Source organism: Xenopus tropicalis, chromosome 3 (assembly GCF_000004195.4).
Source record: "Xenopus tropicalis strain Nigerian chromosome 3, UCB_Xtro_10.0, whole genome shotgun sequence".
NCBI classification, from domain to species: domain Eukaryota; kingdom Metazoa; phylum Chordata; class Amphibia; order Anura; family Pipidae; genus Xenopus; species Xenopus tropicalis.
In genome coordinates this window covers 1,995,716-2,019,427 of record NC_030679.2, presented here as the reverse complement: position 1 = coordinate 2,019,427, position 23,712 = coordinate 1,995,716, and the positions used below count along the sequence as shown (strand labels likewise).

General features: G+C 51.8%; 1 protein-coding gene across 2 annotated transcripts in view; it reads left to right on the top strand.

Moving 5' to 3' along the window:
- Window positions 1–23,712, top strand: part of bcat1 (branched chain amino-acid transaminase 1, cytosolic) — a 35,489-nt gene that overhangs the window by 3,746 nt on the left and 8,031 nt on the right. Inside the window, 9 exon segments of one of the 2 annotated variants that reach the window (NM_001102757.1) lie at window positions 8,005–8,203; window positions 11,217–11,291; window positions 16,047–16,247; window positions 17,738–17,848; window positions 19,265–19,384; window positions 20,623–20,786; window positions 20,942–21,084; window positions 22,871–22,956; window positions 23,081–23,221. In NM_001102757.1, the coding sequence (NP_001096227.1) occupies window positions 8,168–8,203; window positions 11,217–11,291; window positions 16,047–16,247; window positions 17,738–17,848; window positions 19,265–19,384; window positions 20,623–20,786; window positions 20,942–21,084; window positions 22,871–22,956; window positions 23,081–23,221 (1,077 nt within the window). In that variant the 5' untranslated portion in view covers window positions 8,005–8,167. 2 annotated transcript variants of the gene reach the window in all.

Below are 23,712 nucleotides of genomic sequence, written 5' to 3'. Positions count from 1 at the left end.
CCCTGCCGGTCAGACCCACAGGTGCCAGTCAGACCCACAGGTGCCAGTCAGACCCACCGGTGCCAGTCAGACCCACAGGTGCCAGTCAGACCCACAGGTGCCAGTCAGACCCACAGGTGCCCATCATTGACTGCAGCAGAACTTGCCCTTTAGTTGCTGGAACACAAACTGTATCCAAATTCAGCCCCCCCCCCCTCAGCCTCCAACTCCCTCAAGGGTTAACAGCCTCCATGTGGCTCGGTGGTGTTGCCCAATGCCTGGGCGCGCCCGTGGTTGGACGCCAGTTTCACCATCTGGGCCTGTTTGCCTTGGCACCGCCAGAGCCTTCCCTTCCAGTCGCCACTGAGATTTCTGTTTTCTATTTTCTTTCCATCAATTCTGGGAACAATAGAAAGGAATGCGGAAAAGCTGAGCCAGCTGGCCTATCGACTCAGGAGGCTCATTAAAGGGCAAGCAAAACCCACAGAAATGTAATAAAGACCAATTGCAGGGCTGTCATTGGAGGGAAAGCTGAGCCAGCTGGCCTATCGACTCAGGAGGCTCATTAAAGGACAAGCAAAACCCACAGAAATGTAATAAAGACCAATTGCAGGGCTGTCATTGGAGGGAAAGCTGAGCCAGCTGGCCTATCGACTCAGGAGGCTCATTAAAGGGCAAGCAAAACCCACAGAAATGTAATAAAGACCAATTGCAGGGCTGTCATTGGAGGGAAAGCTGAGCCAGCTGGCCTATCGACTCAGGAGGCTCATTAAAGGGCAAGCAAAACCCACAGAAATGTAATAAAGACCAATTGCAGGGTTGTCATTGGAGGGAAAGCTGAGCCAGCTGGCCTATCGACTCAGGAGGCTCATTAAAGGGCAAGCAAAACCTACAGAAATGTAATAAAGACCAATTGCAGGGTTGTCATTGGAGGGAAAGCTGAGCCAGCTGGCCTATTGACAGAAGGATAACAAAGACCAATTGCAGGGCTGTTAGTTAGAGGTGCCTTTCCCTCTCGGGCTGGGGGAGGGGCGGCAGCACCTGGCTGGGGAGTAACTGCCATTTAGTAGATCGCTCCCAGGAATGTTAATGGTCTCAGTGCAACAGGGAGCTGTGAGCCCCCCAGGGGGATCTGTTACCAGTGCCCTGACCCCGCCCCCCAGTTCAAGGCCAAGGGTGAAGAGCTAATAGGTCCCCTCCCCCCCTCCCCCAAACTGTGGCCCTGAGGGACATGGGGAATGTGCAGCTGTCCCCCCCCCCCCCCCCCCACTCTCCTCTCGCTGCCATTGCACATTTTTGCCCAGGGCTGTGAGTTCCCAGGAGCCTTTGCCAGACCTGTGTGTGTGTCTGGGGGGGGGGGGGGGGGGGGTAGTTATAGCCCCCTGCAGGTATTTGTGCAGCAGATTTATACCTACCCTCCTGTAGCTGCAGCAGAGTAGCCTAGCCCCGCCCACTGCCTGAGCCGCAGACTCCTTGCCCCTCCCCCTGTAGCTGCAGCAGAGTAGCCCACCCACTGCCTGAGCCGCAGACTCACTGCCCCTCCCCCTGTAGCTGCAGCAGAGTAGCCTTGCCCCGCCCACTGCCTGAGCCGCAGACTCCCTGCCCCTCCCCCTGTAGCTGCAGCAGAGTAGCCTTGCCCCGCCCACTGCCTGAGCCGCAGACTCCCTGCCCCTCCCCCTGTAGCTGCAGCAGAGTAGCCTAGCCCCACCCACTGCCTGAGCCGCAGACTCCTTGCCCCTCCCCCTGTAGCTGCAGCAGAGTAGCCTAGTCCCACCCCCTGCCTGAGCCGCAGACTCCTTGCCCCTCCCCCTGTAGCTGCAGCAGAGTAGCCTAGCCCCACCCACTGCCTGAGCCGCAGACTCCTTGCCCCTCCCCCTGTATCTGCAGCAGAGTAGCCTAGTCCCACCCACTGCCTGAGCCTCAGACTCCCTGCCCCTCCCCCTGTAGCTGCAGCACAGTATTCTAGCCCCACCCACTGCCTGAGCCGCAGACTCCCTGCCCCTCCCCCTGTAGCTGCAGCAGAGTGGCCTAGTCCCACCCACTGCCTGAGCCTCAGACTCCCTGCCCCTCCCCCTGTAGCTGCAGCAGAGTGGCCTAGTCCCACCCACTGCCTGAGCCTCAGACTCTGCAATTAAATTAATAAAGGGCTGGCAGATACACTGGATAGGTACAAGGACAAGGGGGATAGTAGAGGGTTAGTAATATTAACTCTTAGTGCAATGTAGATGCCCAACTGGCCAATCACAAGTCATTGCTTGGAGCTATTCTGGGCAGCAAACATTTCGTCCAATCAGAGTGAAGTGACCCCCCCCAACTACAATTTGAGATGCAATAATGTGAATCCATTTATCTCTGAGCCAATGAGTCACGTTGTTGTACAACTTCCCCCCGGGGTAACCGCAAGTGGCTCATTTTGGCTTCTGAGAGACGCGGGGGGGTCACATTAAAGGGGAAGCACCGACCCCCCCCCTGTTACATTGTGGTTCCTTCCGGCCCATTGGGAAAAGCAGTAACTTTCTGTCCTGTGGTTCTGACTCCTGAAACAATGTAGCAACGTGACAGTTGTACTTGGGTTCTGCTTCACGGTGACCCGGTACCGACCCAGAGTCCCAGTGGCTTTTATATTTATTGTGGGTTTATACAGCGGAAACGATGAGCAGCCGAGTGGCAACCGGCCAAGTTCCGCTGTATCTCAGCCCCACGGGAAGTTAAAGGGCAAGCGCTCAATTATTATTGTTACTCAGCCCCTGCCCCAGTGAGCTTACAATCTAAGGTCCCTATCCCATTCCCATCAGCCCCTGCCCCAGTGAGCTTACAATCTAAGGTCCCTATCACATTCCCATCAGTCCCTGCCCCAGTGAGCTTACAATCTAAGGTCCCTATCCCATTCCCATCAGTCCCTGCCCCAGTGAGCTTACAATCTAAGGTCCCTATCCCATTCCCATCAGTCCCTGCCCCAGTGAGCTTACAATCTAAGGTCCCTATCCCATCCCCATCAGCCCCTGCCCCAGTGAGCTTACAATCTAAGGTCCCTATCCCATTCCCATCAGTCCCTGCCCCAGTGAGCTTACAATCTAATATCCCTATCCCATTCCCATCAGCCCCTGCCCCAGTGAGCTTACAATCTAAGGTCCCTATCCCATTCCCATCAGTCCCTGCCCCAGTGAGCTTACAATCTAATATCCCTATCCCATTCCCATCAGCCCCTGCCCCAGTGAGCTTACAATCTAAGGTCCCTATCCCATTCCCATCAGTCCCTGCCCCAGTGAGCTTACAATCTAAGGTCCCTATCCCATTCCCATCAGTCCCTGCCCCAGTGAGCTTACAATCTAAGGTCCCTATCCCATTCCCATCAGTCCCTGCCCCAGTGAGCTTACAATCTAAGGCCCCTATCACATTCCCATCAGTCCCTGCCCCAGTGAGCTTACACTCTAATGTCCCTATCCCATTCCCATCAGTCCCTGCCCCAGTGAGCTTACAATCTAATGTCCCTATCCCATTCCCATCAGTCCCTGCCCCAGTGAGCTTACAATCTAAGGTCCCTATCCCATTCCCATCAGCCCCTGCCCCAGTGAGCTTACACTCTAATGTCCCTATCCCATTCCCATCAGTCCCTGCCCCAGTGAGCTTACACTCTAATGTCCCTATCCCATTCCCATCAGTCCCTGCCCCAGTGAGCTTACAATCTAAGGTCCCTATCCCATTCCCATCAGTCCCTGCCCCAGTGAGCTTACACTCTAATGTCCCTATCCCATTCCCATCAGTCCCTGCCCCAGTGAGCTTACAATCTAAGGTCCCTATCCCATTCCCATCAGCCCCTGCCCCAGTGAGCTTACAATCTAAGGTCCCTATCCCATTCCCATCAGCCCCTGCCCCAGTGAGCTTACAATCTAAGGTCCCTATCCCATTCCCATCAGTCCCTGCCCCAGTGAGCTTACACTCTAATGTCCCTATCCCATTCCCATCAGTCCCTGCCCCAGTGAGCTTACAATCTAAGGTCCCTATCCCATTCCCATCAGCCCCTGCCCCAGTGAGCTTACAATCTAATGTCCCTATCCCATTCCCATCAGTCCCTGCCCCAGTGAGCTTACAATCTACGGTCCCTATCCCTTTCCCATCAGCCCCTGCCCCAGTGAGCTTACAATCTAAGGTCCCTATCCCATTCCCATCAGCCCCTGCCCCAGTGAGCTTACAATCTAAGGTCCCTATCCCATTCCCATCAGTTCCTGCCCCAGTGAGCTTACAATCTAAGGTCCCTATCTCATTCCCATCAGTCCCTGCCCCAGTGAGCTTACAATCTAAGGTCCCTATCCCATTCCCATCAGCCCCTGCCCCAGTGAGCTTACAATCTAAGGTCCCTATCCCATTCCCATCAGCCCCTGCCCCAGTGAGCTTACAATCTAAGGTCCCTATCCCATTCCCATCAGTCCCTGCCCCAGTGAGCTTACAATCTAAGGTCCCTATCCCATTCCCATCAGTCCCTGCCCCAGAGAGCTTACAATCTAAGGTCCCTATCCCGTTCCCATCAGTCCCTGCCCCAGAGAGCTTACAATCTAAGGTCCCTATCCCATTCCCATCAGCCCCTGCCCCAGTGAGCTTACAATCTAATGTCCCTATCCCATTCCCATCAGTCCCTGCCCCAGTGAGCTTACAATCTACGGTCCCTATCCCTTTCCCATCAGCCCCTGCCCCAGTGAGCTTACAATCTAAGGTCCCTATCCCATTCCCATCAGTTCCTGCCCCAGTGAGCTTACAATCTAAGGTCCCTATCTCATTCCCATCAGTCCCTGCCCCAGTGAGCTTACAATCTAAGGTCCCTATCCCATTCCCATCAGCCCCTGCCCCAGTGAGCTTACAATCTAAGGTCCCTATCCCATTCCCATCAGCCCCTGCCCCAGTGAGCTTACAATCTAAGGTCCCTATCCCATTCCCATCAGTCCCTGCCCCAGTGAGCTTACAATCTAAGGTCCCTATCCCATTCCCATCAGCCCCTGCCCCAGTGAGCTTACACTCTAAGGTCCCTATCCCATTCCCATCAGCCCCTGCCCCAGTGAGCTTACAATCTAAGGTCCCTATCCCATTCCCATCAGCCCCTGCCCCAGTGAGCTTACAATCTAAGGTCCCTATCACATTCCCATCAGTCCCTGCCCCAGTGAGCTTACAATCTAAGGTCCCTATCCCATTCCCATCAGTCCCTGCCCCAGTGAGCTTACAATCTAAGGTCCCTATCCCATTCCCATCAGTCCCTGCCCCAGTGAGCTTACAATCTAAGGTCCCTATCACATTCCCATCAGCCCCTGCCCCAGTGGAACCAGCTATACTGGATGTCAGCGGGAGGGTATCAGTGACTGGCAGTCGGTTGGATGAGCCCAGGACATGGTTTCTCCCCCGGGAAGGCTCTGGGCTATATGATACCATGTGACCTGTGGCCCAGAGCTCATATAATACCCGTCTCACTGCCCCCAAGCTGGTTCCGTGGGTTATTTTCTACCCCTCAATCACATTCCTGCTTAATTAATGGGAAGGAGAGTTCACAAAGGACAAGTGGGTGTGGCCGGCTGTATGTTGCCCAGTGAGGGGCTCCCAGCCAATCAGCAAGCAGCGCCTTATTGACAAGATCATTTTTGCTGGAGCAACAAACCCTGGGCGGAGGCAGGAACATGTTTCCGTTTATGCCCCGGGGCTGCCGACTCGCCCCATTGGACGATTGGTTAAGGAAAGTGGGGAATTTTCCCAATAGCTGAGCAGGAAGCTGCTCCTGGGCTCCTATTGTGGGGCTGCTGTCCAACTGCTGATATTGCTGTAACAGCGCCTGGGGTCTCCTGCCCATTCCCATAATGCAATGAGGAGACAGAGACAAAGGGAGGAGGGTCATGGGAAGGTAGTGGGTACCTGGCACCACCCTCCAGTTGAATTCCTGAAGATCTGTTAGTAAATTGGTTTATGGGCACAATGGGACACGGGCTGACCAGTTTCTCTGTTACCCAGCATGCACCTCTCACCCTCCAGCCCAGCACCCTATTACCCAGCATGCCCTCTCACCCTATTACCCAGCATGCCCCCTATTACCCAGCATGCCCTCTCACCCTATTACCCAGCATGCCCCCTATTACCCAGCATGCACTCTCATCCTCCAGCCCAGCACCCTATTACCCAGCATGCCCTCACCCTATTACCCAGCATGCCCCCTCACCCTCCAGCCCAGCACCCTATTACCCAGCATGCCCTCACCCTATTACCCAGCATGCCCCCTATTACCCAGCATGCCCCCTCACCCTATTACCCAGCACTCTCACCCTATTACCCAGCAAGCCCTATTACCCAGCCTGCCCTCTCTCCCTATTACCCAGCACTCTCACCCTATTACCCAGCATGCCCCCTCACCCTATTACCCAGCACTCTCACCCTATTACCCAGCAAGCCCTATTACCCAGCATGCCCTCTCACCCTATTACCCAGCACTCTCACCCTATTACCCAGCATGCCCTCTCACCCTATTATTACCCAGCATGCACTCTCACCCTCCAGCCCAGCACCCTATTACCCAGCATGCACTCTCACCCTCCAGCCCAGCACCCTATTACCCAGCATGCCCTCTCACCCTCCAGCCCAGCACCCTATTACCCAGCATGCCCTCTCACCCTATTACCCAGCATGCTCCCTATTACCCAGCATGCCCTCTCACCCTCCAGCCCAGCACCCTATTACCCAGCATGCACTCTCACCCTATTATTACCCAGCATGCCCTCTCACCCTCCAGCCCAGCACCCTATTACCCAGCATGCACTCTCACCCTCCAGCCCAGCACCCTATTACCCAGCATGCACCTCTCACCCTCCAGCCCAGCACCCTATTACCCAGCATGCCCTCTCACCCTATTACCCAGCATGCCCCCTATTACCCAGCATGCCCTCTCACCCTATTACCCAGCATGCCCCCTATTACCCAGCATGCACTCTCATCCTCCAGCCCAGCACCCTATTACCCAGCATGCCCTCACCCTATTACCCAGCATGCCCCCTCACCCTCCAGCCCAGCACCCTATTACCCAGCATGCCCTCACCCTATTACCCAGCATGCCCCCTATTACCCAGCATGCCCCCTCACCCTATTACCCAGCATGCACTCTCACCCTCCAGCCCAGCACCCTATTACCCAGCATGCCCTCTCACCCTATTACCCAGCATGCCCTCTCATTCTATTACCCAGCATGCCTTCTCTCCCTATTACCCAGCACTCTCACCCTATTACCCAGCAAGCCCTATTACCCAGCATGCCCTCTCTCCCTATTACCCAGCATGCCCCCTCACCCTCCAGCCCAGCACCCTATTACCCAGCATGCCCTCACCCTATTACCCAGCATGCCCCCTATTACCCAGCATGCCCCCTCACCCTATTACCCAGCATGCACTCTCACCCTCCAGCCCAGCACCCTATTACCCAGCATGCCCTCTCACCCTATTACCCAGCATGCACTCTCACCCTCCAGCCCAGCACCCTATTACCCAGCATGCCCTCTCACCCTATTACCCAGCATGCCCTCTCATTCTATTACCCAGCATGCCCTCTCTCCCTATTACCCAGCATGCCCCCTCACCCTATTACCCAGCATGCCCTCTCTCCCTATTACCCAGCATGCCCCCTCACCCTATTACCCAGCATGCCCTCTCACCCTATTACCCAGCATGCCCTCTCATTCTATTACCCAGCATGCCCTCTCACCCTATTACCCAGCATGCCCTCTCATTCTATTACCCAGCATGCTCTCTCTCCCTATTACCCAGCATGCCCCCTCACCCTATTACCCAGCACTCTCACCCTATTACCCAGCATGCCCTCTCACCCTATTATTACCCAGCATGCCCTCTCACCCTATTATTACCCAGCATGCCCTCTCACCCTATTACCCAGCACTCTCACCCTATTATTACCCAGCATGCCCTCTCACCCATCAGATAGTGACAGACACACAGAAGCCGCTGGTAAAACTGACGCATGCGCAGAGCGAGTATTCCATCGCAGAGAATTTCGGACAGAAAAGGACAAATAATCGCAGGATCCGCTCCGGCCGCTGTGGGGCAATAACTGGGGCAGATTGCGGAGGGTTGGAAGCAGGTGACATCGGGCGGGGGGTCCCCCATCTGTGCGGCCCCCTCTCAGCTGTTGGATCGGAATAATCCGGGACCTGATGGCGAACCGGGCAGCACCGGGCACCGGGCACTCGGTAAATACCCCCCTCCGCCCCCAGAACCCCCCCGCACCCCTACCTGCTCCAACATCTGCCCCCGACACCTCTTCCCCCCCCCCAGTGCTAATTATAGATAATGCGGCCCCCAGATTGCCAGCCCTAGCCCCGCCCCCTCCTTATAATTAAACTTTATTCTTACCCCCCCTAATTTGCTGGGGAATTTAACCCTTTATACGCTCCGCTTGGGGTAATAGCGATAAGGAGGGGGCAGTATGAGGGGCAGACAATCCTTATCTGTTTCTATGGCACAGTCAGTTGGGGGTGGAAATCCTTACATAAGGGGCTGGGGGTGGGAATGTGCATAATACTGACCTATATATATAATAAGGATCCGGGCATGTTCTATTGTGGCACCCTTATATCCTTCAGCTGCCGGGGGGGGGGGGGGGGTACAGCTGGGGGGGAGTACAGCTGGGGGGGTACAGCTGGGGGGGGTACAGCTGGGGGGAGTACAGCTGGGGGGGGTACAGCTGGGGGGGAGTACAGCTGGGGGGGGTACAGCTGGGGGGGGTACAGCTGGGGGGGAGTACAGCTGGGGGGGTACAGCTGGGGGGGGTACAGCTGGGGGTACAGCTGGGGGGGAGTACAGCTGGGGGGGGTACAGCTGGGGGTACAGCTGGGGGGGAGTACAGCTGGGGGGGTACAGCTGGGGGGGGGTACAGCTGGGGGGGTACAGTCAGGGCCCTTCCAGAACCCACAGATTGCCGGTCCAGGCCTTTCCAGAACCCACAGATTGCTAGTCTGGGCTCACTAGAACCCACAGATTTCCATTCTAGGCTCACTAGAACCCCCAGATTGCCAGTCCAGGCCTTTCCAGAACCCACAGATTGCCAGTCTAGGCTCACTAGAACCCACAGATTGCCAGTCAGGGCCCTTCCAGAACCCACAGATTGCCAGTCCAGGCCTTTCCAGAACCCACAGATTGCCGGTCCAGGCCTTTCCAGAACACACAGATTGCCAAGTCAGGGCCCTTCCAGAACCCACAGATTGCCGGTCCAGGCCTTTCCAGAACCCACAGATTGCTAGTCTGGGCTCACTAGAACCCACAGATTTCCATTCTAGGCTCACTAGAACCCCCAGGCTCACCAAGACCTCTGGGTCCCTCAGTGGGTTCCTAGCAGTCATTATTTGCCTGGGGGCTTAGTAATATCCAGTTCAGTTACGTTATTTAAAGGGGAACTCCACCCAAATTGCATCATTTTCTCAATATCCTTTCCTTCCACACTCTCATTGACATGTAACTTATTATTATTTTTGTTATTGTCAGTAATAGCAGTGTCTGTTTGTATCTATTCCCCGTACAGCTGGTTCCGACTCCCAACAATGTAGCAATAGCCGGACGATTCGTAGAATTCGAGGAGATCCGACTGCTGCTACATTGTTTCAGGAGTCATTCCGTCGCTCCCACAATCAATAAGGCGCAGAGGGCAGATAATTATTATTACATGTGATTATATCATTAAAATCGTCTGGGGGATCCGGCGAGCTGGAACGGGCCATTAGGCACGGGGGGGGGGGTTAATGGAGCGTCGCGCCCAATCCAGTTTCGCCCCAAACACGACGCTTCATTGGAGAGATAACAAACTCTTATTTACTCAGAATTAATGGAACATGACCCCCCCGTGACGCAAGTCCTCAGCCCCCACCTATTCTCTTTATTTATATTAAAGGGGGGGTCACCTTCAGGTTCACCTTTAGTACATTATACAATGGCTTATTCCTAGCAACCTTTCAATTGGTCTTCGTTATATCTGCAATCTTCTTATGAGTCTTTCCGCTAATCAACCTGCCTGGTTGCTACGTTAAATTGGATCCTAGCAACCAGATAGCTGCTGAAATTTCATACTGGGGAAAAACGCTGAATAAATAAGAAAACTGCAAATAATAAAAAAGGAAGACCAACTGCATATTGTCTCTACATCCTACTAAACGTTAGGGGTGGTTCACTTTTAGGTTAGCTTTTAGCATGATGTAGAGAGTAATATTTGCAATTGGTCTTCATTTTAATTTCATTTAATTATTTCCCTTTTTGTTCAGCAGCTCTCCAGTTTGGAATTTTAGTAGTTAGCTGGTTGCTAGGGTCCAAATGACCTTAACAACCAGGGAGTGGTTTGGATGAGAGACAGCAATATGAATAGGGGAGGGGCTGAATAAAAAGATAAGGAATAAAAAGTAACAATAACAATAAAACTGGAGCCTCACAGAGCAATAGGGTTTGGTTGCTAGGGTCCAAGTTACCTTAGTAACCAGGGAGTGGTTTGGATGAAAGACTGGAATATGAATAGGGGAGGGGCTGAATAGAAAGATAAGGAATAAAAAGTAACAATAACAATAAAACTGGAGCCTCACAGAGCAATAGGGTTTGGTTGTTAGGGTCCAAGTTACCTTAGCAACCCGGGAGGGGTTAGGATGAGATACAGAAATATGAATAGGGGAGGGGCTGAATAGAAAGATAAGGGATAAAAAGTAACAATAACAATAAAACTGGAGCCTCACAGAGCAATAGGGTTTGGCTGCCGGGGTCAGTGACCCCCATTTGAAAGTTGGAAAATATCAGAAGAAGAAGGGAAATAATTCAAAAACTATAAGAAATAAATAATGAAGACCAATTGAAAGGTTGCTAAGAATAGGCCATTCTATAACATACTAACAGTTAATGTAAAGGGGAACTATCCACATGAAAATTAGGCCACATCCATAATAACCAATAACATATCCAGCTGCTCCTAAACTACAACTCCCAGAATGCCGTGCCAGCCAGGCTGCTTAGGAAGCTCTGGGGCTGAAGGTGAAACAAGGAGAGGGCGCTGGGTACAGTCACACCCTGGCAGCGCGGGCAGAACACTAAACACCATTGTTTGCAGTAATCTGACCTCCCGCAGAACAAACGTCTCCTCTGATCACGTGCTTTTTCCGTTGGCGCTTTATTCTCTATTTATTCTCTATTTATTCTCTATTTATTCTCTATTTATTTTCCCTTTTCCTACAGAACAGCAAAAAAGGCACCCAGAACGGGAACAGCTGCACCAATGGCGATCCGGGGGCCCAATCGGACTCATTTAAGGTGAGCGTCACCCCCCTTCATATTCACAGGTACTTGTAACCTGGGCGAGAATGAGACAAATTGCAGTTGGTCTTCATTTTTTATTATCTGTAGTTTCTGAGACAATTTGCAGTTGGTCTTCATTTTTTATTATCTGTAGTTTCTGAGACAATTTGCAGTTGGTCTTCATTTTTTATTATTTGTAGTTTCTGAGACAATTTGCAGTTGGTCTTCATTTTTTATTATTTGTAGTTTCTGAGACAAATTGCAATTGGTCTTTATTTTTTATTATTTGTAGTTTCTGAGACAATTTGCAGTTGGTCTTCATTTTTTATTATTTGTAGTTTCTGAGACAAATTGCAATTGGTCTTTATTTTTTATTATTTGTAGTTTCTGAGACAATTTGCAGTTGGTCTTCATTTTTTATTATTTGTAGTTTCTGAGACAAATTGCAATTGGTCTTTATTTTTTGTTATTTGTAGTTTTTTAGTTATTCGATTTTCTGTTCAGCAGCTCTCCAGTTTGGAGTTTTAGCAGTTATTTGGTTGCTAGGGTGCAAGTTAAGGAATAAAAAGTAACAATAACAATAAAACTGGAGCCTCACAGAGCAATAGGTTTTTGGTTGCTAGGGTCCAAGTTACCTTAGCAACCAGGGAGTGGTTTGGATGAGAGGCTGGGATATGAATAGGGGAGGGGCTGAATAGAAAGATAAGGAATAAAAAGTAACAATAACAATAAAACTGGAGCCTCACAGAGCAATAGGTTTTTGGTTGCTAGGGTCCAAGTTACCTTAGCAACCAGGGAGTGGTTTGGATGAGAGGCTGGGATATGAATAGGGGAGGGGCTGAATAGAAAGATAAGGAATAAAAAGTAACAATAACAATAAAACTGGAGCCTCACAGAGCAATAGGTTTTTGGTTGCTAGGGTCCAAGTTACCTTAGCAACCAGGGAGTGGTTTGGATGAGAGGCTGGTATATGAATAGGGGAGGGGCTGAATAGAAAGATAAGGAATAAAAAGTAACAATAACAATAAAACTGGAGCCTCACAGAGCAATAGGTTTTTGGTTGCTAGGGTCCAAGTTACCTTAGCAACCAGGGAGTGGTTTGGATGAGAGGCTGGTATATGAATAGGGGAGGGGCTGAATAGAAAGATAAAGAATAAAAAGTAACAATAACAATAAAACTGGAGCCTCACAGAGCAATAGGTTTTTGGTTGCTAGGGTCCAAGTTACCTTAGCAACCAGGGAGTGGTTTGGATGAGAGGCTGGGATATGAATAGGGGAGGGGCTGAATAGAAAGATAAGGAATAAAAAGTAACAATAACAATAAAACTGGAGCCTCACAGAGCAATAGGTTTTTGGTTGCTAGGGTCCAAGTTACCTTAGCAACCAGGGAGTGGTTTGGATGAGAGGCTGGTATATGAATAGGGGAGGGGCTGAATAGAAAGATAAAGAATAAAAAGTAACAATTACAATAAAACTGGAGCCTCACAGAGCAATAGGTTTTTGGTTGCTAGGGTCCAAGTTACCTTAGCAACCAGGGAGTGGTTGGGATGAGAGACAGGAATATGCATAGGAGAGGGGCTGAATAGAAAGATAAGTATTAAAAAGTAACAATAACCATAAAACTGGAGCCTCACAGAGCAATAGGTTTTGGCTGCCGGGGTCAGTGACCCCCATTTGAAAGCTGCAAATAATCTAACTATCTAAACTAACAAATAAGTTATTAAGTTAACTTTGAGTATAGAATGGCCAATTCTAAGCAACTTTGCAATTGGTCTTCATTATTTACTTGTTATAGTTTATGAATTATTTCCCTTCTTCTTCTGCCTCTTTGCAGCTTTCAAATGGGGGTCACTGACCCCGGCAGCCAAACCCTATTGCTCTGTGAGGCTCCAGTTTTATGGTTATTGTTACTTTTTATTCCTTATCTTTCTATTCAGCCCCTCCCCTATTCATATACCAGCCTCTCATCCAAACCACTCCCTGGTTACTAAGGTAACTTGGACCCTAGCAACCAAAAACCTATTGCTCTGTGAGGCTCCAGTTTTATTGTTATTGTTACTTTTTATTCCTTATCTTTCTATTCAGCCCCTCCCCTATTCATATTCCTTCCTCTCATTCAAACTGCTTCCTGGTAACTTGGACCCTAGCAACCAGATAGCTGCTGAATCTCAAAACTGGGGAGCTGCTGAACTGAAAACTACAAAGAATAAAAAATGAAGACCAATTGCAAACTGTCTCAGGATATCACTCTCTACATCCTACTAAACGTTAACTCCATCCAGGTAAAACTTGATTTCAGATACTGTGTGTTTACTTGCCCTTTAATTTGTACTCATACACATAGTGCTGGAACTGGGAGGCCTGTTTGTCCTCGTTCCTATTCTGACATTCAGGGAAGGGTCAGAGCCACAGAAACCCGATAGATTCTGGCAGAACATCATGTAAAGTCCATATTAAACTGCACCGGGGATTATGTTATTAGGATAATGCGTTTCCCCCCTCGCCGGCTGTTCTGTTGCACAAAGGGCTACAGGTTATAAACAGCTTTATGGGGTTGGCTGACCTTAAAAAGGGGTGGAGTCAAGTGCCCTGTACTTCCTAGTTGGGAGGAGCCCAAGAAGGCCCAGGTTCTGGTTCCTATGCCTGACTGGGCCCAACAGTTGTGCCATTGAACCTTATACTCACAGCTTTATGGGGTTGGCTGACCATAGAAAAGGGGTGGAGTCAAGTGCCCTGTACTTCCTAGTTGGGAGGAGCCCAAGAAGGCCCTGGTTCTGGTTCCTATGCCTGACTGGGCCCCACTGTTGTACCATTGAACCATATACTCACAGCTTTATGGGGTTGGCTGACCTTTAAAAAGGGGCGGAGTCAAGTGCCCTGTACTTCCTAGTTGGGAGGAGCCCAAGAAGGCCCAGGTTCTGGTTCCTATGCCTGACTGGGCCCCACTGTTGTACCATTGAACCATATACTCACAGCTTTATGGGGTTGGCTGACCTTAAAAAAGGGGCGGAGTCAAGTGCCCTGTACTTCCTAGTTGGGAGGAGCCCAAGAAGGCCCAGGTTCTGGTTCCTATGCCTGACTGGGCCCAACAGTTGTGCCATTGAACCTTATACTGTGGAAACTGCCCCATGAGCAATTAGATTCTCAGAAGCCACTGTCAGGCCAAGAGGGCATGCTGGGAGTTGTAGTCACACAGACTTATTACAGTTTATTACAGTACAGATATTACAGTTTTGGGTGTAGTTTCCCTTTAACACAGACCCCCCCCCCCCAAGAAAATCATGCATATTAATGGTCCCACCATCCCTGTTCAAACTGTCACTTTTTTGGGCAGACTTCCCCTTTAAAGGGAGCTGTTTGCTCTGGGACAGTGCGGGGCCCCTGGCTGTTTTATTGGATTTTCCTGTTTATTCTGTATCAGTCTCCCGGGTCCTTTGTGCTGAGTAAAGCGGATCATTCCCCGGGCAGGATACAGCTCCCTCCGCCTTTATTGGCCTATGGCACATGTGGGGGGCGGAGCCCTGCCTCCACCCGGGGCACTTACACCAATCACTTCCAGCCGAGGAACGTGACTCAGTAGCCTGTTGTATCCTCACCTAACCTTTTAGTATGATGTAGAGAGTCATATTCTGAGACAATTTGCAATTGGTCTTCATTTTATTTATTATTTGTCGTCTTTCTAGTTATTTTATTTTTGGTTTCAGCAGCTATCTGGTTGCTAGGGTCCAAGTTACCTTAGCAACCAAGGAGTGGTTTGGATGAGAGGCTCGTATATAAATAGGGGAGGGACTGAATAGAAAGATAAGGAATAAAAAGTAACAATAACAATAAAACTGGAGCCTCACAGAGCAATAGTTTTATGTTGCTAGGGTCTAAGTTACCTTAGCAACCAGGGAGTGGTGTCAATGAGAGACGGGAATATGAATAGAGGAGGGGCTGAATAGAAAGATAAGGGATAAAAAGTAAAAATAACAATAAAACTGGAGCCTCACAGAGCAATAGTTTTTGGTTGCTAGGGTCCAAGTTACCATAGCAACCAGGGAGTGGTTTGGATGAGAGACAGGTATATGAATAGGGGAGGGGCTGAATAGAAAAGAAAGTTACAAAAGTAACAATAACAATAAAATTGTAGCCTCACAAAGCAATAGTTTTTTTGGTTGCCGGGGTCAGTGACCCCCATTTGAAGAAGGCAAGATAATTCCAAAACCATAACAAATAAATAATGAAGACCAATTGAAAAGTTGCTTAGAACTGGCTGTTCTATAAGATTTATATGTATTGATAGGGAATGAGCATAGTGTGACTTGTGTGACCTGTGTGATTTGTGTGACCTGTGTGACCTGTGTGACCTGTGTGACCTGTGTGACCTGTGTGACTTGTGTGACCTGTGTGACCTGTGTGACTTGTGTGACTTGTGTGACCTGTGTGACCTGTGTGACCTGTGTGACTTGTGTGACCTGTGTGACCTGTGTGACTTGTGTGACCTGTGTGACCTGTGTGACTTGTGTGACTTGTGTGACCTGTGTGACCTGTGTGACCTGTGTGACCTGTGTGACCTGTGTGACTTGTGTGACCTGTGTGACCTGTGTGACTTGTGTGACCTGTGTGACCTGTGTGACTTGTGTGACCTGTGTGACCTGTGTGACCTGTGTGACTTGTGTGACCTGTGTGACCTGTGTGACTTGTGTGACCTGTGTGACCTGTGTGACCTGTGTGACTTGTGTGACCTGTGTGACTTGTGTGACTTGTGTGACTTGTGTTCCTCCTCAGGCCTCGGACGTCATTATAAACTTGGCCTCCTCTTCCAAAGAGAAACCCGACCCGAACAGCCTGGTCTTCGGAGCCACATTCACGGACCACATGCTGTGCATCGATTGGTCGAAGGAGACGGGGTGGCAGCGCCCGGTTATCAAGCCCTTCCAGAACCTGTCCCTGCACCCTGCGGTGTCGGCGCTGCACTATGCCATACAGGTACGGCCCCATCACAGAGTATAAGGTGCCAACTCCATGCCCATATGGGGGGCAGCGCCCATCTAGTTGCCAAGGGAAACGCCGACATCGGCAGATTTATGGGTTGAGGATGAGGGTGGAGCCATCTGGATCCAATCGGTTTTAATTAAAGTCACAACCAGTTTGTGGCCCTGGGGCTCCGCTTGGCACCATTTTGCTGCAACTCCCTGCAGTGCCCAACGCTCCCTCATTCTGGGCATCAGACGCTCAGGACGTGGCGAGACTCGCTGTGATTGGCTCAGGACTATCGGCTTCTGTGGGAACGGCCGCGGATTCACATGACTAAGCTTAGGGTTATTACAGCAGTGCTGGAAAGGAACCTCTCCCACTATCCTATTGTAGCTGTCTCTTGTGTCTCCAACCAGCGGTGCTGTAACTTATCCTAGCAACCTTTACGATGCTCTCTGTCCATCTTGCCCTACTGCCCCCATGTTGTCCTACTGTCTCCATCTTGTCCTACTGTCTCCATCTTGCCCTACTGTCCCCATCTTGTCCTACTGTCTCCATCTTGCCCTACTGTCCCCATCTTGTCCTACTGTCTCCATCTTGCCCTACTGTCCCCATCTTGCCCTACTGTCTCCATCTTGTCCTACTGTCCCCATCTTGCCCTACTGTCTCCATCTTGCCCTACTGTCCCCATCTTGCCCTACTGTCTCCATCTTGTCCTACTGTCCCCATCTTGCCCTACTGTCTCCATCTTGCCCTACTGTCCCCATCTTGCCCTACTGTCTCCATCTTGTCCTACTGTCTCCATCTTGCCCTACTGTCCCCATCTTGCCCTACTGTCCCCATCTTGTCCTACTGTCTCCATCTTGCCCTACTGTCCCCATCTTGCCCTACTGTCTCCATCTTGTCCTACTGCCCCCATGTTGTCCTACTGTCTCCATCTTGCCCTACTGTCCCCATCTTGCCCTACTGTCCCCATCTTGTCCTACTGTCCCCATCTTGCCCTACTGTCTCCATCTTGTCCTACTGTCCCCATCTTGTCCTACTGTCTCCATCTTGCCCTACTGTCCCCATCTTGTCCTACTGCCCCCATGTTGTCCTACTGTCTCCATCTTGCCCTACTGTCCCCATCTTGCCCTACTGTCCCCATCTTGCCCTACTGTCCCCATCTCCCCCGTGCAGCAGAAATATCTTCCTTCCCTGCACAGTTCATTGCCCGGGTTACGACTCTCTACTTGTTGTGACTTCCCCTTGAATCTGAGGAATGTTGGCCGTAGCCGCACAAGGTTGTTGTGACTCCCCAGCACTTGGCAGGATTAGGCTGATCAGGGCCAGAGGCCAATAATAACTGGATCCCATTCATATCTGCAGGGAACTCAGAGAAAATGATTTATTGCCCCTGAGTGGGGTATTTATGTTTCAGTTGTGTGTGAATAATAAGCACCGGGGTTTCTGCCAGACACTGATACTGATTTATTGCCCTTTGTCTCCGCCCTGGTGTTCAGCTGTTCGAGGGGCTAAAGGCCTATCGTGGGGAGGATGGGAAGATCCGTTTGTTCCGCCCGAAACTCAATATGGAGCGAATGCACCGGTCGGCGCTGAGAATGACCCTTCCTGTAAGTACCTCTAATCTCTATTGCCCCCAATTCCTCTGGTGCTAGGGGGGGGGGGGGGGGGTCCTAACAGGGACTGGAAGGTTTCCTTAAATTGGTGCAACTGATCTAGAGCATCAAGATGTTCTCTGTCCATCTTGCCCTACTGTCCCCATCTTGCCCTACTGTCTCCATCTTGCCCTACTGTACCCATCTTGCCCTACTGTCCCCATCTTGCCCTACTGTCTCCATCTTGCCCTACTGTCTCCATCTTGCCCTACTGTCTCCATCTTGCCCTACTGTCTCCATCTTGCCCTACTGTCCCCATCTTGCCCTACTGTCCCCATCTTGCCCTACTGTCTCCATCTTGCCCTACTGTCTCCATCTTGCCCTACTGTCTCCATCTTGCCCTACTGTCCCCATCTTGCCCTACTGTCTCCATCTTGCCCTACTGTCTCCATCTTGCCCTACTGTCTCCATCTTGCCCTACTGTCTCCATCTTGCCCTACTGTCCCCATCTTGCCCTACTGTCTCCATCTTGCCCTACTGTCTCCATCTTGCCCTACTGTCCCCATCTTGCCCTACTGTCTCTATCTTGCCCTACTGTCCCCATCTTGCCCTACTGTCTCCATCTTGCCCTACTGTCTCCATCTTGCCCTACTGTCTCCATCTTGCCCTACTGTCTCCATCTTGCCCTACTGTCTCCATCTTGCCCTACTGTCCCCATCTTGCCCTACTGTCTCCATCTTGCCCTACTGTCTCCATCTTGCCCTACTGTCTCCATCTTGCCCTACTGTCCCCATCTTGCCCTACTGTCTCCATCTTGCCCTACTGTCTCCATCTTGCCCTACTGTCTCCATCTTGCCCTACTGTCTCCATCTTGCCCTACTGTCCCCATCTTGCCCTACTGTCCCCATCTTGCCCTACTGTCTCCATCTTGCCCTACTGTCTCCATCTTGCCCTACTGTCCCCATCTTGCCCTACTGTCCCCATCTTGCCCTACTGTCTCCATCTTGCCCTACTGTCTCCATCTTGCCCTACTGTCTCCATCTTGCCCTACTGTCCCCATCTTGCCCTACTGTCTCCATCTTGCCCTACTGTCTCCATCTTGCCCTACTGTCTCCATCTTGCCCTACTGTCTCCATCTTGCCCTACTGTCCCCATCTTGTCCTACTGTCTCCATCTTGCCCTACTGTCTCCATCTTGCCCTACTGTCCCCATCTTGTCCTACTGTCCCCATCTTGTCCTACTGTCTCCATCTTGTCCTACTGTCTCCATCTTGCCCTACTGTCTCCATCTTGTCCTACTGTCTCCATCTTGTCCTACTGTCTCCATCTTGCCCTACTGTCCCCATCTTGCCCTACTGTCTCCATCTTGCCCTACTGGTATGATATATGGGGTAATTAGAAGGACAATATGAATATGATGTGTTGCCCCCAGGGGTTCGATAAGGAGGAGCTGCTCCAGTTAATCCTGCGGTTGGTGGAAGTGGATCGGGAGTGGGTTCCGTACTCGAGCAGTGCCAGTCTGTACATCCGCCCAACGTTTATTGGAACCGAGGTGAGTGGGCGCCAGTCGCCCCATTGGGGGCAGTGTGTTTGGGGGGTTTGACCTCACAGATCCCTGTCCCACCTGTAGTGGGAGCCCTGCCCCTATCTCCTTTCTCCAACCAATAGGCCGGTTAGACAGGAGCCAATTGAAGCTTTAAACACTATGAAGCTCCGTATGAGCTGCGTATTGTGATTCGTTCATTTATTTGCTCCCCTGGCTCCCCCCCAACTCCGGGTTTTATGAGCTGCAATTAGGCAGGAACTGCGATTATTTCTCTTTATTGTGATCCCTCGGTTTATAGGCTTCCCTCGCCCTGCAGGAACGGCCCAATCCCATAAACTCTGCTGTTATAATTATCAGCCTAATTGCACCCCCAGCCCAGGCCCCGTGCCAGGCAGCATAGGGATTCCCCTGTACTAAGCACAATTCAGCAGGAACAGCCCCCTAAGTTTGCCCATAGCCTGTACAGAGAGATACCATAAAACTATGGCACACAGGGATTCCCCTGTACTAAGCACAATTCAGCAGGAACAGCCCCCTAAGTTTGCCCATAGCCTGTACAGAGAGATACCATAAAACTATGGCACATAGGGATTCCCCTGTACTAAGCACAATTCAGCAGGAACAGCCCCCTAAGTTTGCTCATAGCCTGTACAGAGAGATACCATAAAACTATGGCACACAGGGATTCCCCTGTACTAAGCACAATTCAGCAGGAACAGCCCCCTAAGTTTGCTCATAGCCTGTACAGAGAGATACCATAAAACTATGGCACATAGGGATTCCCCTGTACTAAGCACAATTCAGCAGGAACAGCCCCCTAAGTTTGCCCATAGCCTGTACAGAGAGATACCATAAAACTATGGCACATAGGGATTCCCCTGTACTAAGCACAATTCAGCAGGAACAGCCCCCTAAGTTTGCTCATAGCCTGTACAGAGAGATACCATAACACTATGGCACATAGGGATTCCCCTGTACTAAGCACAATTCAGCAGGAACAGCCCCCTAAGTTTGCTCATAGCCTGTACAGAGAGATACCATAAAACTATGGCACATAGGGATTCCCCTGTACTAAGCACAATTCAGCAGGAACAGCCCCCTAAGTTTGCCCATAGCCTGTACAGAGAGATACCATAAAACTATGGCACATAGGGATTCCCCTGTACTAAGCACAATTCAGCAGGAACAGCCCCCTAAGTTTCCTCATAGCCTTAATATGAAGGTTCTATTCTGTCCCTTTGCAGCCGACACTGGGGGTCCGGAAACCCTCCCACGCTTTACTCTACGTTATTCTCAGCCCAGTCGGACCCTACTTTTCTAGTGGATCATTCAATCCGGTTTCGCTGTGGGCGGAACCGAAATACGTGAGGGCATGGATGGGGGGCACTGGCGACTGCAAAGTAGGAGGGTAAGTGACTGGCAAAGGAACCAGTGGGCTCGGATCTTATTGGTCAGTCCCTTACTGGGCCTTTATGGTGCAGTTGCAGCTCAGTCCCACAGTGCCCTCTAGGGGCCGTTCAGGGTTTCATTGCAGTAAATCTCTCTCTTTTCATTGGCCGATAGGAATTACGGGCCGACCATCTTCGCCCAGTACGAGGCAATGGAAGTTGGGTGCCAGCAGGTGCTGTGGCTCTATGGGGAGCAGGAACAGATCACTGAAGTGGGGACCATGAATCTGTTTATCTACTGGAAAGATGAGAATGGAGGTAGGAACCCCCCCACCCTGCACCCCGACAGGCCATAGGGTCTCCCCACCCTACAGAATGTGGCCCCCAGCACCCAGTTATATGGGCCGTGTCCAACCTTTCCTGAGCCCCCCACCCTGCACCCCGACAGGCCATAGGGTCTCCCCACCCTACAGAATGTGGCCCCCAGCACCCAGTTATATGGGCCCTTTTCCAACTTCCCTGAGCCCCCCACCCTGCACCCCGACAGGCCATAGGGTCTCCCCACCCTACAGAATGTGGCCCCCAGCACCCAGTTATATGGGCCGCAATGTCCAACCTCCCTGTGCAACCCAGGCCATAGCCCCCCCTACCCTGCACATTAGGAGCCACAGGCCCCCCTACCCTGCACATTAGAGGCCACAGCCCCCCCTACCCTGCACATTAGATGCCACAGCCCCCCCTACCCTGCACATTAGAGGCCACAGCCCCCCCTACCCTGCACATTAGAGGCCAAAGCCCCCCCTACCCTGCACATTAGAGGCCACAGCCCCCCCTACCCTGCACATTAGAGGCCACAGCCCCCCCTACCCTGCACATTAGAGGCCACAGCCCCCCCTACCCTGCACATTAGAGGCCACAGGCCCCCCTACCCTGCACATTAGGGGCCCCAGGCCCCCCTACCCTGCACATTAGGGGCCCCAGGCCCCCCTACCCTGCACATTAGGGGCCCCAGGTCCCCCTGCCCTGCACATTAGAGGCCACAGCCCTCCCTACCCTGCACATTAGAGGCCCCAGGCCCCCCTACCCTGCACATTAGGGGCCCCAGGCCCCCCTACCCTGCACATTAGAGGCCACAGCCCTCCCTACCCTGCACATTAGAGGCCACAGCCCTCCCTACCCTGCACATTAGAGGCCCCAGGCCCCCCTACCCTGCACATTAGGGGCCCCAGGCCCCCCTACCCTGCACATTAGAGGCCACAGCCCTCCCTACCCTGCACATTAGAGGCCACAGCCCTCCCTACCCTGCACATTAGAGGCCCCAGGCCCCCCTACCCTGCACATTAGAGGCCACAGCCCTCCCTACCCTGCACATTAGGGGCCCCAGGCCCCCCTACCCTGCACATTAGAGGCCACAGCCCCCCTACCCTGCACATTAGGGGCCACAGGCCCCCCCTACCCTGCACATTATAGGCCCCAGGCCACCCTACCCTGCACATTAGGGGCCCCAGGCCCCCCTACCCTGCACATTAGAGGCCACAGCCCCCCTACCCTGCACATTAGGGGCCACAGGCCCCCCCTACCCTGCACATTATAGGCCCCAGGCCCCCCTACCCTGCACATTAGGGGCCCCAGGCCCCCCTACCCTGCACATTAGGGGCCCCAGGCCCCCCTACCCTGCACATTAGGGGCCCCAGGCCCCCCTACCCTGCACATTAGAGGCCACAGGCCCCCCCTACCCTGCACATTAGGGGCCACAGGCCCCCCCACCCACACCCCCACTGCCCTTGGTGTATTTGTACCCCACATGGGGCAGTTGGCGCAGTGTATGTGGGTGGGGGCGGATAATCCCAGCAGAATAATAAGATTAGAATATAAATAGCACAAACCTCTCTGCCCCTGGGGGGGGCACAATTCAGCCGCTTGTCCTTATTTGCCCTTCCCTCTCCCCAGCACCTTATTGCCCCATTGTAGGATCCAAGGATGATTTGTGCCCTAAATCAAAACACTTGGTTAGAAATACCCCCCCCCAACCCCTGTTTCCCCCCCTCACCCCGCCCCCATATGTGATGTAATAACAAAGTAACACATTATTCTCATTGGACAGAGGAAGAACTGGTGACCCCGCCCCTCGATGGCATCATCCTCCCCGGGGTAACGCGGCACAGCATCCTGGATCTGGCGCGAAAGTGGGTCGGTACCAAGTGTAACCGGGGGGGGGGCAGTGTGACAGGACCCTTATTGGCTGAGAGCATTCCTTCTCTTTATTGGGTGGGAGCTGCCATAGTGCCGCCCTAATCCTTCTGTCATTCTGCAGGGGGAATTCAAGGTGTCTGAGCGCCATTTAACCATGAAGGATCTGGTCGCGGCGCTGAATGAAAACCGAATTCGGGAAATGTTTGGCGCTGGCACCGCCTGTGTGGTCTGTCCCGTATCCCGGGTCTCCTACAGGAACAAGGTAAGTGGGGCAATAAAGCTCCTAATGCTCTGATTGGCTACTGGCTGGTCTGGCCCTGGGAATGTTCTAATGCTCTGATTGGCTACAGGTTGGTCTGGCCCTGGGAATGTTCTAATGCTCTGATTGGCTACAGGTTGGTCTGGCCCTGGGAATGTTCTAATGCTCTGATTGGCTACAGGTTGGTCTGGCCCTGGGAATGTTCTAATGCTCTGATTGGCTACAGGTTGGTCTGGCCCTGGGAATAATCTAATGCTCTGATTGGCTACAGGTTGGTCTGGCCCTGGGAATGTTCTAATGCTCTGATTGGCTACAGGTTGGTCTGGCCCTGGGAATGTTCTAATGCTCTGATTGGCTACAGGTGGGTCTGGCCCTGGGAATGTTCTAATGCTCTGATTGGCTACAGGTTGGTCTGGCCCTGGGAATGTTCTAATGCTCTGATTGGCTACAGGTTGGTCTGGCCCTGGGAATGTTCTAATGCTCTGATTGGCTAC